Source organism: Rhinolophus ferrumequinum, chromosome 20 (genome assembly GCF_004115265.2).
Source record: "Rhinolophus ferrumequinum isolate MPI-CBG mRhiFer1 chromosome 20, mRhiFer1_v1.p, whole genome shotgun sequence".
Taxonomy (NCBI): Eukaryota; Metazoa; Chordata; class Mammalia; order Chiroptera; family Rhinolophidae; genus Rhinolophus; species Rhinolophus ferrumequinum.
In genome coordinates, this window is record NC_046303.1 from 4786617 (window position 1) to 4801936 (window position 15320).

Sequence of the window (15320 nt, forward strand, 5' to 3'; positions counted from 1 at the left end):
CTGACAGATGAAGCAAGTCGCTCGGTAGTTGCTGCAGTTAGTCGCGCTTTATTATTATTGAGACATATTTACTCATTTTAGGTCATACAGAATCTTCAAATGGGATATGACATCCTTCTCAGAACCTCTCTCACTTTATTTACTTGGCTTTGTACCGTGTTTCCTCGAAAATAAGACCTAGGCGGACAATCAGCTCTAATGTGTCTTTTGGAGCAAAAATTAATATAAGATCTGGTCTTATTTTACTATAAGACGGGGTCATAATCTAATCTAATCTGATCTGATCTGATCTGATCTGATCCGATCCAATCCAATCCAATCCAATCTAATACCGGATCTTATATTGATTTTTGCTCCAAAAAGAGCGGATTGTCTGGCGAGGTCTTATTGGCTAGGTCTTATTTTCGGGGAAATACGGTTCATTTTCAAGTTGGCTAAGTTGGCTATTTAGTTAAAAGTGTGACAAAGAGCTAATATCCAAAAATTATTTTGGTGGTTTACTACAAATTACCTATTCTAAACATGAAAATGAAGGCATGTTCTTTAAATAAGAAGAACGACAACTAGCATTGGCTGCCTCCCCCGAGGACAACGATTTGTCCATGGTTTGCTATGTCCTGCCAGCTGATGTGCAGGGAGTGGTTTCTAGCTCCAGCTCCTACCAGGAACTTCCTCTCTGTTGCCATTCATCTTCTGACCTCTAAACTGAAGTAATACCTATGTTACAGATAATTTTTATGATAACTTATACATATTTATGCATATACAATTTATATATATGAATAATTTACATATCTATGAACACAAATACATATGTACTATGCGTTATATGCAATATATATGTACATATTAATACGTGTGTGTATATATATCAATAAATGTTAGTTATTATCCTATCGTTCTCATGTACCTTCTGCTCGAATATTTATTTCCACTGACTTGGCATTTATTACCTAACGAGGCAGTGATCACTAGTTTTGAACAAATTACTAACAAAATGTCTTTCTCATACCAAGATTGACAGTTGTTACCCTGTAACTTCACCCAACAGTCATCAGCATTCTACTTGCTGGAGACACAAAGAATCAGTCTAATCTCCCTCCTACACGAAAACTCTCAAACGATTGACATCAGTTGTTCCAATTCTGAATTATTTTTTCATCTCTACTGAATACCTTTCAACTATTTCTCATGCCATAGAAATAACTATATTTTTTATAGTAAACAACTTATGAGTGATAAGGCTGATTAGGGATATTCTGGTATTATTTTATAAACGAAGTATCATTCAATAAAAGACTGAAGGGATTTGTTTTAATGTAGTGTTGATAGCAGAATCTGAATTCAGAATTTTTCATAATTGATCTGTCTCACTTGATACTTCTTTTCTAATGTCACTGCTCCATACGGTGTGGGCTGAGATACCATACTCTTTAGTAATAGTAATATATTTAAATAAAGAAAAGTAGGTTGGAGGAAAAAAAACACAAATCATGGACCCTTTCCTAGAAGGAAAAGTGGGAAGATGTTTGAAAGCCATTTTGGTAACCTGGAGAATTTCCTTCCTCATGTCTACTAGCTAAGCTCTTGATGGCCAAGGTTGCCAGAACCTAACCTTGGGAAAAGTGGGGTGTTGTGATACATGAATATGGATAAATACTGAAAGGCAGACCAATGCATCTGGCATCATATGTCTCACATAGAGCTGAATAACAGCACAATCTGACAATATATTTACTAAATATTTAGATAAATTAGTGAAAATTAAAGAAATTGTAACTCGACTGTGGTTTTATATATATTTGTATATAGTCACGGAATGTGCAGTGCAGTGCAGAGAATGGGGTTGGTGGAACTGTAATAGCTATATACGATGTCAGAGGGGTGGTAGATTGGGGGGGGTTATCACTTTGTGAGGGGTGTAAATGTCCAACTATTACATTGCTCTGTACACCTGAAACTAATAATAATTTTTAAAAAAAGAGAAGAAAAAGAAAATGAAGAGTAGTGGTTTCTGGGGGAAACACTAATGAGGAAGGGCACACAGGAGAGTCAGTGGAATTACTGATGCTCTATTTCTCAGGCTGGATGGTGAGTATATTCTTCATACCTTACACAACATGCCTTATATGGCACGTACATTGTTTGGGATATCTGACATTTTTATTTAAATCACTAAAAGGCAATACGAGCTACACAAAATGAGGACTGCCATACAAAATGTGAAGTTCTCCAACGTGAGGAGTGAGAAAAGTCCATTTCTTTAATTACTTCTGACTATTAATTTATAAAAATGGACAGCCAAGTCCAAGATTAATAGCTTTAGGTTGTGTTTTATAAAAACGTACTTACTTGTTAAGCTTCTTCTGCAATGTACGTAGAAATTCACTGCAGTTTACAATGTTGTCTGGCAGCCCAATGTTGAAAGCATGTTCTCTGGCCATGTGGTTCAAAAGAACAGATCTAGGAAGAAATTTCAGCAATTTGTATTATTTATAAATCATCCAGGAAGAAATCAGGTCAGCAACAGCATTCGTATAATGATAAACAACATTAATCAGAGTACAGGCAGGTGCTAAACACTGCAACACACACCTGGGCTATGAAAAGTGATGTTATAAAGTATGTAAGTACACATATAATTACGTCAGTCTTTAAAAGAGTCCCAGGTGTGTTTCACTCTCTGCCACTGGACAGGTACACTCTCCAGGTGAATTAGGTTTCCATCCTTTAAATTATTAAATAAGCTGTGCTTTGCCCACGTTTGCAATTCCTCGTGGGGAAGAGGAAGAGACAATTGCCCAAGAGAAATATGACCGGCTGTGACCTGGGCTCATAAACATTCAGTCAGTTTATCATTAGACAGAGGCCTGGAACCCACCGTTAACACATCTGATCACAGGCAAGGGTCAGGATAACCTGGGTACACGATGACCAGCCTGTCGATTAGTTTATGCAGAAAAGGCACATTTTAATTTATGTAACTGTTACACATGACCAAGAATACACACTTAGAGAATTAGTCCAGGAAAGTCATCAAATACATGAACAGCAGCAACAGCAAAAACCATGGTTGGGTGAGGGAAGATCTGATTTCTAGAGTTCCCAAATTATATTATTTAAGCTGTTGAGTTTCCACAAAAAATTACAAGACATGAAAAACTCTGAGCTAGCCTGACCTCCAGAGAAGGAAGAAGGCTGGAGAAGAAGTTCAATGATTGAATCAATCGTGCTTGTATAATGGAGCCCCATTAAAAATTCTGAACACCAAAGCACAGTGAAGACAGCTGGTTGGTGACTGAATGCATTGGTACCCTGATTTTTGGGGGCAGGGCACAGAAGCTCTGCATTCAGGACCTCTCAGACTTGCTCTTAGTGTCTCTTCATTTGACTGTCCCTGATCTGTATTCTGGATGTAAAATTGGAGTTTTGTAAGTCATTCCAGTGAACTGCTGAGCTTATGCAGATTCTTCGTGGGAACCCCTGAACTTGTCACTGGTGTCTGTGGGGGGCAGTCTTGTTGGGGACGATGCTATTAAACCTGCAGAGTTTGAGGCTAACTCTGGGGGGGGTCAGTATTAGAACTGAATTACAGTACACCAGCTGGTTTTGGGGTTAATGACAAATTACAAACTCCCCAGGTTTTGTCCTTAGAGTTTCGTCATTTTTAATTTTCAAAAGTCATACAGCAAAAACTGCTAAAAGTTAACAAGTTCATATAGGATGGTGTGTCTGTTGCATAGGGTCTTGCCTGTCAGCCACTTAAAAAAGTCTTACATTAAACACAAATCTAGTTTTGGCATTTAAAAAATTTATTCCCCTAGTTTGCTTAGAGCAACTACAGTCCGTCTTTGATGTTAGGCATATTAAAAGAAATTACTGCTGACAATATAAAGGGTCCTGTGCTAACCCACAGAAATTAATCTGTATAAGCATCAGAGACGTTTCGATGAGTTTTCAGATGCAAAACGATAACATTTAAAGCATGTATAATGGCTGACCTGTTCCCCAGGAATTCCTCGTTGCAAAACATACAAATGCCACGAAAACTGTTATCATTTCGTTCTTGTTGCTGTTGTTCCAGAATTTCTCTCTGTAAAGTAGCAACAGATATGTAATATTCTCTTTAATAAATGCATAGTTAGCCAATAAGAAATGTCATTGTCTGGACGAAGGAAATTGGGCTTGAAGCACAAAGGGAGTATAGGAAGGCCGACACTCCCAGCGTCGCATTCCAATTCCAATTCCCTGCTGGTCGATGCCCGCAGACCCTCCACGTGGACAGCTCTGCAGGAAACTCCCCGGCAGGATCTTTTCCCTGACCTGCCCTTCCTCCTGTCTTTCTCGTCTCCCATCCTCACCGTTTTTCAAAACCAAAAATGTGGTGGGATCTTTGACTTGCTCCTTTCTGTGATTCTCAGTTTAGTTTGTAATCAAGTTCTGATCCATTTTTCTCTGGAGCTATCTTTCATACCACTTCTCTCCACCAGTCCCAGTGTCATCACCCTGAGTCTGCTTCTTAATCAGTCATTGGTGGTTACTCTCAGTAAGTTTGCGTCTCCCCGACTCCAGTCTTCTTTCCATCAAATCCATCCTCTTTTCTGCTAGAAAAGCTTTTCTTAGACACTGTTTACATGCATAAGTACCTTGTTTTCTCTAATTCAAATAATTTAAAATATGCTTTGGTTAGACCCTGCTCTAATTAGAGTGGCTAAACACATCAGCTTTCCTTGAGGTCATTGTACTTCTCTTTTCTTTTTCACTTTTGCCCGTTCATTAAGATTCAACTTGATTCCCATTTCTATCATGCAGCCGTTTCTACACGATGGTACAATTAAGAGCTTAGGCTCTGAACACTGACCAGATTTCAGTTTGAAATCTGGCTCTCACTTGTACTCGATTTAACCTCTTTCACCCTCAGTTTTTTCATTTTTAAGATGAAAATAAAAATGTGATCTCACAGCACTGTTTACAGGATTAAATCAGGTAACTTATATAAAGAGTTCAAATTGTGCCTGGGTTATTAAATGTTGGACAATATTGTTATCCACCCAGTGTCACTCTCCTCGCGAATTGCCCATCATCTCTTTGGTGGCTGCTGTCTGCTTTATCTTCTGAAGGATATGAAAACGCTTTGATTTGAAAAGAAAGCCTTTATGCTGTTCTTATATGATATCTGCTGCTACTCTCCAGCTTCTCTTATAACATGGAGCTCAAAACAGGAACCTCGTGAAATTTATTACTGATTCTATAAGTATTTATAGAACAGCATGAAAATGCGCTGGTTATCTAGCTTAATAAATTCCACATGGCCTTTCTGGAAATGCATCAGCAAAGATCTAGAAATATTAATCCACTGAAGAAGAAAAAAATTAAGAAGCCACCCTGACAAAAATCAATTCAATGAACTTCTGGTTTCAGAGCCATAATGGAATAATGGATATCACGCTTCCCCCGTAAACTATAAAACAAACTGCTTCCTATATTTTATGTTTTCAGATACTGGATCATTGACAGCACAGGCTGTGGTCCTTGTCAGTTTTATGCGGGGTGGTATTTTCCCAATTGCAACAGAGGGAGATTAAACCCAAACGAACTATACTTACCACACTGGGTACAGAAAAAGAGACTGGAGCTCGGGATACGAAAGCGAGTGGAATTTGTGGGCCAAGGCACTAGAGAGAAGACAGCTGCAGAGAAGGAGCTCAGGAAGTCTGCACTGGGAGTCTTTGACTCTGTGCAAATACTGAACTGAACATGTACAGAGGAGTTCCAAGGGGAGATTCCAGAAGTTACGGAAGTTATGGAATATGCCACAGTTCCAACACGCAGACGGAAGGAACTTGCTTGACACTTCAGGCGTACAGGAAATACAAAAGAACACGTTTTAGATCATGAAGGTTAGGGTTTTGTGTTTTGTGCTGGTAGCAAGTGGACAGACGAAAGCAAAAGAAATAAAGGGTAAGGTTGATGTGCCAGACAACTTTAATTACTGCTCTTTAAGTGAGCTTTATATAAAAAATGAAATTGACAGTGAAAGTCAAAGAAAAGAGGTACTGGAAAAGAACACTGAACTTTTACAAACATGCATGGTTTGACTAAAAAGAATGAAACACACTTCAGGGCCCTATATCAATGACTTTGTTAGCAGCAAAAACAAAACCTAGCAGATAGATAAAATATAGAAAGCTGTCTTATAGTTTATGGGGGAAGTGTGATACCCATTATTCTATGCTGGCTGAAACCAGAAGTCCATTGAATTAATTGGTTTTTCTCATGGTGATTTCTTAATTTTGTTCTTCAGTGGATTAATACCTCGAGATGCTTGCTGATACATTTCCAGAAAGGCCGTACGGAATTTATCCAGCTCCTCGCTACGGTAAACTTGCTACGGTATTACCACCCTGCAGCACGGCTGAGCACTGCTGTCTTTGCCTGCTCCTGGTTTCAGCCCACAAGAGCGACTAGTGCTCCTTAAAAATCAGCATGCTGGCTCACATTTCTCACGCTGGTGAGAACCCAAAGGTGGCGAGAGAAAAATCTTACTCAATATTTTCTTGGTTCTGACTCAATGCACACATAAAAGATTAGTGAGTCGAAAGCAGAGTGATGCTAAGCCATTTCCTTAGCCAAACTTCAGTTTTATCAGGTGACTCTGAGTTGCACCACCTGAGCGTAGAGACCTGGAGTTGTACGGAAATTGGTTCTTCCTGGGAGGGCCTGACCTACTCTTTGGTAAATCAGAGGCAGCCTGGGGTAGCCCCGGCAATGAGGCAAGAAGCTGCTTTCATGGCCAGTAACGAAAACCATGCTGTTCTTGTTCTCTTGTCTGGAGTTCCTCTCGCATGGTGATGACATGGCACTGTGGTTCTCGGCAACTTTATCTGCACGTTCCAACCACAGTGAGAGACGGCGGCTGTAGAGCAGCCGTGTTGTCCCTGGTCTGGCAGGATGCAAGCTCCTTTCATCCTTTAGTTTTCACCCGACCTTGCTGTCAAGATCTGCCTTTTGTCCATCACACACGCGTTCTTTTTAGACTCTTTCCCAGACCTTCCTTCAAGGGAGCCACTTACACCATTTGCTATTCCCACCTCTGCTTTCTGTTCATTGCAGCGGCATAATTTTCTCACTTGAATATCACTGATGCAGGGACGAGCTGATTAGGGGAAGAGTGGACCCGGTGACTGGGTCATGCAGTGTCATTGGACTCTGCTCCGACTGTTGAGCTCTAACCTGTATTCTTGCCACACCTGTGGTTGCAATAATGTGAATACTCTGCCGATTCCTTCTTGCCTATTTTCTTGATGTCTCCCCATTAACACCTGGTTCTATTTCTACGAACCACATCTACCCTCTCTAGTAGGATTTCCTTGCTGAGGACTGGCTTTTTAGAGTGTGACAATGAAAAGGGACCTCATGGAACTATTTCCTAACTCCCTATAAATGGATCTTGGGGTGACTTGTTTAAAGCTACATAGCTACTTGGTGCCAGAGACGGTGCTAATGTCAGGATACCACATTTGCTCTTTTTCTCCGAAGGTACCCACTGGAGCATATGCAGACACACAGCCCATAACAGTGAACTTCCTATGTAGTGAACAAACAAGTTCAGAATCCAGGGGATGGAGATCTGGAGAGGTAGGGCAACATAAAAATCTGTCTTACAAAATGTCCACACTAAAGTTACGTTTACATGCCTCTGGTATGGATTAGCTTCTCGGTGCTTGTGGCTTGAGGACACACTGAAATAACAGGATGGGTAATATATACAAATACAATTGTGCCTTATTCCTGACTAAATTTTTAGAAAAAGAGGGATTCTGGACAGATTTTCTAGACTGTAGACATTTTAATTTGGTGTTCAAAGGGTTAATAGCTTTGCACAAGATGGTTTCCAAGACATATCGTATGTTTTCTGTACTTGCCAAACTCAAGGTATAATTCACCTGTTGTGCATGAGGCACGGTCCCTGCAGTGAACAATTACCACTATGCTGGACTGCAACAGACATCTTACTTGTAGGATCCCTGGTCCCTAACAAATGACTAGCTTGTGTTCTCCTTTGATTTTCTTCCCTCTCTTTCATGGCCATCTGTGTATTTTTTCTTACTCGCCAAAGCTTTTCACCACTGCTGCTGTGGCTACTTCTGTGTCCTCCGACTGGGTCCCCTGTCTACCCCTCCTTCCCATTCGCTGTTTGCTATGTGCTCTTTAGACCCCTGGTTCTCTCCTTAGCCTAGAACAAAACTATAGGAATTCTCAAAATCCACTAAACAAAGCCCAGATAATCAAATTCTACGGATAAACGGAAGTCAAATGGTTGGTACCGGAGACGGAGCCCCCACTATGTTGTCCGGCCGGGCTTTGTGGCAGTTAGTCATCTGGTAGGAGTGCTTTGTCTTTTACTTCTGCGTCCTCTGCTATTTGGATCTACCGAAGTTCCCAGATGGACAGATTTATAGGAGAGACTCTCCCTGTACATACATTTACAAAGCATCTTTACCTGATGCATGCCCGGAGGGATGGAAGCCAAAATTTGATTGCAAATGGGCCTTAAAAATGCCTCTATAAACATGTGATGACTATATCTGTAAGTGACTGGAGCTAGAACTAGGGCTGCACCAAGACTTAAGCAACTCTAGACAGTTCCGTTTTCTGAAGAAAACCCCGTCTTTAGAACGGCACTCACAGTGCCTCGCACCTGAGTCTAACCTGGGTCCCCAAAAACCTTCCCTGCACTGCTTCGCCACGTGAACCCTGTTACAGGGAAAAGCAAGAACACCACTCTAATTATTTGTGTATTATTATTTGTGGTAGCAGCCCTCATGCACCTATGAGGGTTTCTCAAGCTAATCAAGTGCCTGGAGTCACTGCTCTCTTTTTTCTCCATCAGTCTTTGCCTCTTGGAGTTTTCCACCCTCGTCCTTCAGAGCTCAGTTCACACGCTGCATCTGTGTGCTGAGCGGCAATTCCCTGGGACTCAGGAGATCTGTGTTCTTCTCCTGTTTTTGTCACTGACGGATTCTTTATGTGGCCTTGGGCATGCCACTTCTCTAGGACTTAGCTTCTGGTTATCTCTATCTGCTTTAGAAACATTCTGCAAACCATGAAGGTGACTGTCGCGGACCACTTCTGCGCTAGAGGTGATACATGCTTTTGGGACGGTTGTAGCATTGTGGCGGCACCTGTTTTGCTTGTGTCCCCACCCACCTGTGCTAACAGAACTTGAGGTCCTTTACGCCAGATGCGCAGTTTCTTACAGTAGGTCCTCCATAAAGGCATGACAACTAAATTTACACCCCAAGTGCAACAGCACACACGTTACAACGCGGAATGCTCTCCTGAAAATCAAAATGGACTTCTCAGAGGACTCTGTAAAACTCTTGATTACCCGTTACTGACGCGGTTTATATTTCCTATGTAATATAAAATTGTTTCGGATGAGGGCTGTGTATTCAAAGCAGCCCCCAAACGCGGAAGGAGCCAAATGGCCAGAGAATGAGGCGGACAGGTCCAGCTTGTCAGTGTAAAGGGTTTAACAGGGTGACAGCAAGACGAGGGGACGGTGCACCCACACCTCTACCCCGATCTGTGTTTTGTAGCTAAAAGCAGTGAGAGTGAGCGGAAGATCAAAGGGACACAGCAGGCGCCTGGCCCCAGGGAGATCAGCGACATGTGAGCAGCCCAGAGCTCTGGGTGCATGTCCGGACTCACCTGGGGCGGGGGAGGCTCAAGCCAGGTTCACCCAGACGTCAGGGAGGCAGATTAGCTTTAAGTAAGATAGAGTCACGTTCCACACAAAACAGAGCGCTTTCCACAGCAGCCGTAAGAGTTAAGGTATCCATTCAAACAAATACCCTACTGTATATGTAAACTATCCTGATAAAAGGACGCTATTATTGGTTATGATTTTAAAATTTCCAGTATTTTTTTAAACTCACAACGGATAATTTTATAAATACACAGAGATATATAAGATAATTTTATATTGCTATCGGATAGGGATTTGGGGGATATGTTTTAACTTTTTTTCAATTAATTACTTTTATTTTTAATACTGTATATATACTTTTGGTAAGACTATATCTTAGAAACATAACTACATGTTTGTTACTGTGTTTTCCCGAAAATCAGACCTAGCCGGACAATCAGCTCTAATGTGTCTTTTGGAGCAAAAATTAATATAAGACCCGGTATTATATTATATTATATTATATTATATTATATTATATTATATTATATTAATATATATATTATATTTTATATGACTGGGTTTTATAGTAAAATAAGACCGGGTCTTATATTAAGTTTTGCTCCAAAAAAGGCATTAGAGTTGATTGTCCGGCTAGGTCTTATTTTTGGAGAAACATGGTACTAAGATGAATTTTTGAGAAATACAGGAGATGCAAGTCAAAGGAAGGAAATGAATCGAGTGATAATTACTGACTCTAATAATTAAGAAAACTAGGCACATTAAAATAGAACATTATTCAAAAATATTAAAAAATAAAATGGCAAACTGCTTTCCACTTATCCACTCTAACAAAATCTACTCATTATTTTTTATTTTATTTATTCTTGTTTCTTTTTTTTCTTTTTGTCTTTTTTCTAATCATTTTAAATACGTGGTCTACTACTTATTATTTTTTATAAGTGTCTGTGCCTTATAAAACAAATAGGAAAATTTCATCATTTCTTAAAATAAGAATATCAAGTGTATTACATATACTTTTGATCAAATTTTACTTATACTGAAATCATATGAAGGGAAACATTATTTTAATTTTATGACTATTACATTTGTAATAGCTTTCATTATCCAATTATAATCATTCGGCAAATTAAGAACAAAGTTCTCTCTGACTTGCTGACACTGGATTTAGATGAACCAAGTTATTCATAGTTATGTCATGAAGAGCTAAATGAATTAGTCAACCTGGAAGCCATTCAAGTCAGGTAGCTTTTCCTCAACTGTGTCACCGTCTCATTTATTTTGTCATCAATTTTTTATTATGAAAAACTTCAAAACACAGAGAAGCTGAAAGAATAGCACAATGAACATTCCTATACCCAATAACTACATTCAGTGACTGTTAACGATTTGTCTGTTTCTCTCTCTCTGCACACACATACAGACACGCACAATGCACACACACATGTATTGATGCACCACACATCTTTATTTTCCTGCTGAACCATCTGAACATACATTGCAGACGTCCTGACACTTCCTTCCGAAGCACTTCAGCATGCCTCCCTAAGAATAAGGTCATTCTCCTATGCACACGCTCAATACCATTAGTGTTACACCTAAGAAAATCAACAATAATTCCAAAATAGCTTGTAATATTCAGGCACAATTTAATTAATTGTCCCAAGAACGTCCTCTAATGTTCCCCTCCACCCCAACTCCCACTCAGACCATCCCAGGTTCACACATTTCACTTGGTTTTTAGGTGCCCTGTCTCTAAGTCAAACCACGGACCAACTCCCCAGCCTGGGACTTAGGCTCTGATGTGTGGAAAACAGGAATTTTTCCAAACTCAATAATGGTCCTCCAAAGTATATGAATCAGTGCTAGGAAAACCTTGCTAAGGTGACTATTTTTATGTCACCAACTCAGAATGTGCCCCCAGACAATACGCTCCGGAGGACAGCACTGCTTATTCATCTTTGAGGTCCTGTCTGCCTCACAGAGAGGAGCCCACACACACTGCTGAGGGGGGTGCTGCCTCCTATGGTCTCCACCTCCTCACGTCCTCGAATGGTTAGGGCTCTTGGTAGAAGACAGCCACGTCATCACTGTGCCCCAAAACCTACTCCCATGGCTGTTGACCTGCTATGATGTGAGAAAACGAAACTGAGCCTTAAAGATTCTGTGCTTCCTTCTGGAGCATCAGTGGGGAAAAAGTCGAAAGGAAGCCACTTAGGCAACCAAGACACACATTTTTTTCTTTTCTTCGCTCCTTTGTCCTTCTCTCTGCCCTCTTTCCCTCCTTCTTTCCTTTCTTCTTTTGTAAAGCCTGGTATCTGATAGGATTAGTTGTAGCATATGTCTGAAAGTCACTTATGAACAAAAAAATATAATATTAGGAGACAATCCATTTAAAGATGGATCGGAAGCCTAAGCTTTGTGGTTTTCTTTTCCTAAAAAACCTTATTCATGGATTTATAGGAGAGAAGGATGAAGAGAAGGTCACAGATGTTGTATGTCTGAACTTCTCAAGGCAGCTGATGAAATCACATACAATTTTCATTGCAAAATAGGCTTGGATAAAAAGCACAGTGGTAAGAATACAAGATTAGCTTATGTATTAGGCAAAGAGTCATAAGAACAAGCTGTGTGTTTGTCTAATTGGTTGAAAAGGTCGAGTATGGTTGCAATGAGGTCAGCACACGGTTTTTCATCTTGATTCATGAGATCAAAGCGGGGGAACATCAATGAAACAGCAGATACAGCAGATGGCACTCAACATAGTCAGAGGGGACTGACACGTAAGTAGAAAATGAAAATGTGAGTTAGGCTAAAAATTATCAAAATCAGCTAATTTAGGAAAAAGCAATTTAGAAAATATCAAGGTAGGTATTGGTACACGGGAAAGCAAACACTGATGTGTAGAATGACTGATCCAATGGAAATAAGGAAGTAAAACTAAGGCTGATGCCATTAATCCCAGATAACAAAGGCCTTTTACAGATCCTGACAGCCTAGATTCACAGCAGAGTTTCCTGGCTGAACAGGGTGTGAGTGGCCACGAGATGAACAGCACTCTCTCTGCTAGGTTTCCTTCCCAGCACAGCTGCACGTGTGCACAGAGAGCACAACAAACCTTACTCAAGTAGAGCAGTGGCCTAAAAGCCCCCGAGGAAGGCAGAAGAAGCTTCCATTCCTCTTGCTTTCTATTTCCAGAACCACGGATTCTCTCTCAGGTATTTGAGATTATTTCATTTACACCTCCATCTTGTTCTAGTAAGTGTTTTTGGCTGCTATAAAACTGCGGAGCATAAAAATGAGAGTAAAGAAAGAAAAAGTAGGGTAGGGTGGGCATATGAAGATAAAAAATAAAAATACATGTGTATGTGTACACACACACACACACACACACACACACACACCCCTAAACCTAACAAGAGGGCCTCAAGTTTGGCTATCAGCTTTCTTAGAAAAGGGAAACATATCAGACAGGTTTGTGTAACACAGAATTTGGCTGGTTTTGTCTCTTGTTCCTGGGAGGTAACCTCTAAATGCTTGGAATTTCTTGAGTGCTTAGAGTGTCTGTCCTTGTTATTCACAGGGCTCTTTTGACCCCACCTGACAGTTTATGTTTATGCTAATGAGGTAACTCAGGATGGGGACTGCCAGCCAGAAAGACTTGAGGCCTGTGATGTCAGCCTGACCGCAGGAAGGGGAGAACTGGAGACCAAGCTCAGCCCCGTGGCCAACGATTCAGTTACGCTCAATGAAGTTTCCGTAAAAACCGTGGACACCAAAGCTCAGGTACACTTTCCTGGTTGGCAGTATTCTGCATATTGTCACACACTCATGTGCCAGGAGGGTAATGCATCTCTGAGGACGACACAAGCTTCCTGCTTAGGACTCTCCCAGACCTTACCCTCTGTATCCCTCTTTTGGCTGGTTCTGACTTGTACTTATTTCTATTGAAAATACTGTAGTCTTAAGTATAATGTCCACCTGAGTTCTGAGAGTTGTTATAGCAAATTAACGAATCTGAGGGGCAGCAGGAACCCCTGACGGTGTAGCCAGCTGGCCAGAAGTGAAGGTGGCCTTGGGGTCTCCCGACAGAGGGAAAGGTCTCGTGGAGTTGGGCCTACCTCTGGGGACCCTGAAGTCACGGATGCTAAGTACACGATGTGAAACACTGGACACTCTGCTTAGAAGAAAGAGACCAAACATAGGGCTTCTCACACTGGTCCTCAGAGCAAGCTGACTCCCATGCCAAACAGAGCACGTTCTGAAACTCAGGAAGAGCAGTGCAGATGGGTGAGGTTAGGGTCGTCGGGATAGATAGACACACACCTGCTTCCTCCTGCTTGGAGGCGGAGAGTTTAAGACTATCTAGAAAAATTACGAACTTTCTCAAATAATTTTTCCCGAACCTGGGTTTTTACAAACACTGGCTGGTAATAATGTTGACTTTGTTGTTCCAGCCAGGTACCTGGAACGTTGCTTTTCTAAGCTGTCACTTGCATGTAGAGCCACAGGCCTTAGGAAGTCCTCAGGAGATCTTTGGGTTGACACCGTCTTATAAAAACCACTGGCTCCTAACATGGACCGGACTTTGGATGGAAAGTCATTTAATTCTTTGTCAAAAATGACTCAAGAGAATAGCCACACACTCGACAAGAGAGTCCTCCAAAACAGTTATTCTTAATTCCCACCCCACTCTCCCCAAACCAACTGGCTTCCAAAATTGTATTGCATTTATCATGGTCACGATTATTAACATGGATTAAATCTTAAGTCAGGTGTCACCAGATACCTAGCCTTGATTGCATGGGTAGGTGGTTGGTTGTCAGAGGATTATCCAAAGAACACCCAGACACGAGTGATATAATTTCCTGGATTATCCTCCAAAGACAAGCTTGAGGCAACATGTATACTGAGGTGACTAAATGTAGCAAATTATTGATACAGTTATCACTGATAACTCAGTTAAACATCCAAGATTAGATACTAGACAATAACAGCTTTTAGAATTTACTTGTGACAACTAGTTAGTAGGCTCATTGGCTTCTTCAAGCTGTATCTCATTTAGTACAAATATGTGTGTGTGTCTTTAAACTCTATGTAAAGAGAAAAACATCTATACGTTAGCCAAAAGAGGAATTTAATCACTAAGATATTAATTAGAATGAAGCAGAGGGAGGAGGAGTTCCACCGTTTAGCATGAAGAAAGCCACAAAGACTCTTGTTAAAATGAGAAAATGGTGGATGATCCAAAAAACCCCCAAACAAACAAACAAAAAACTTGTTCTGAATCCAAAAAGCTGATGTCACAAGGCAACCAAACTGAATTCCAACAGGTGAGAAGCCTCTGGGACAGGCTGGGACACCTGGATGCTTCGCCTTTGGCAGAGCCTGGGAGGAAAAGCAAGTGGAGTGAATGAATAGCTGCAATTGTACAGAATTCTTGAAGGCTGACACCAAGGGGCCTCGCTCTTTTCCATGTGTTTCCTCCAAGTTCTCAGGAGTAGGGCAAAGAAATACGAATAAGCGCCCTTCAGCGTGAACAGGCACAAAACCCCTCCTGCTTCCTGGGACCTTTCTTCAGCAGGCAAAGCAAAAGCCATAAGCTGCT

General features: G+C 40.9%; 1 protein-coding gene across 2 annotated transcripts in view; it reads right to left on the reverse strand.

Moving 5' to 3' along the window:
• ZNF277 (zinc finger protein 277) overlaps positions 1-15320 on the reverse strand; it is an 81898-nt gene that overhangs the window by 11066 nt on the left and 55512 nt on the right. For both annotated transcript variants that reach the window (XM_033088118.1, XM_033088116.1), the window contains exons 5-6: positions 4002-4093; positions 2353-2463 (exon numbers count right to left, since the gene is read on the reverse strand). In XM_033088118.1, the coding sequence (XP_032944009.1) occupies positions 2353-2463; positions 4002-4093 (203 nt within the window). The remainder of the gene's footprint in view (positions 1-2352; positions 2464-4001; positions 4094-15320) is intronic.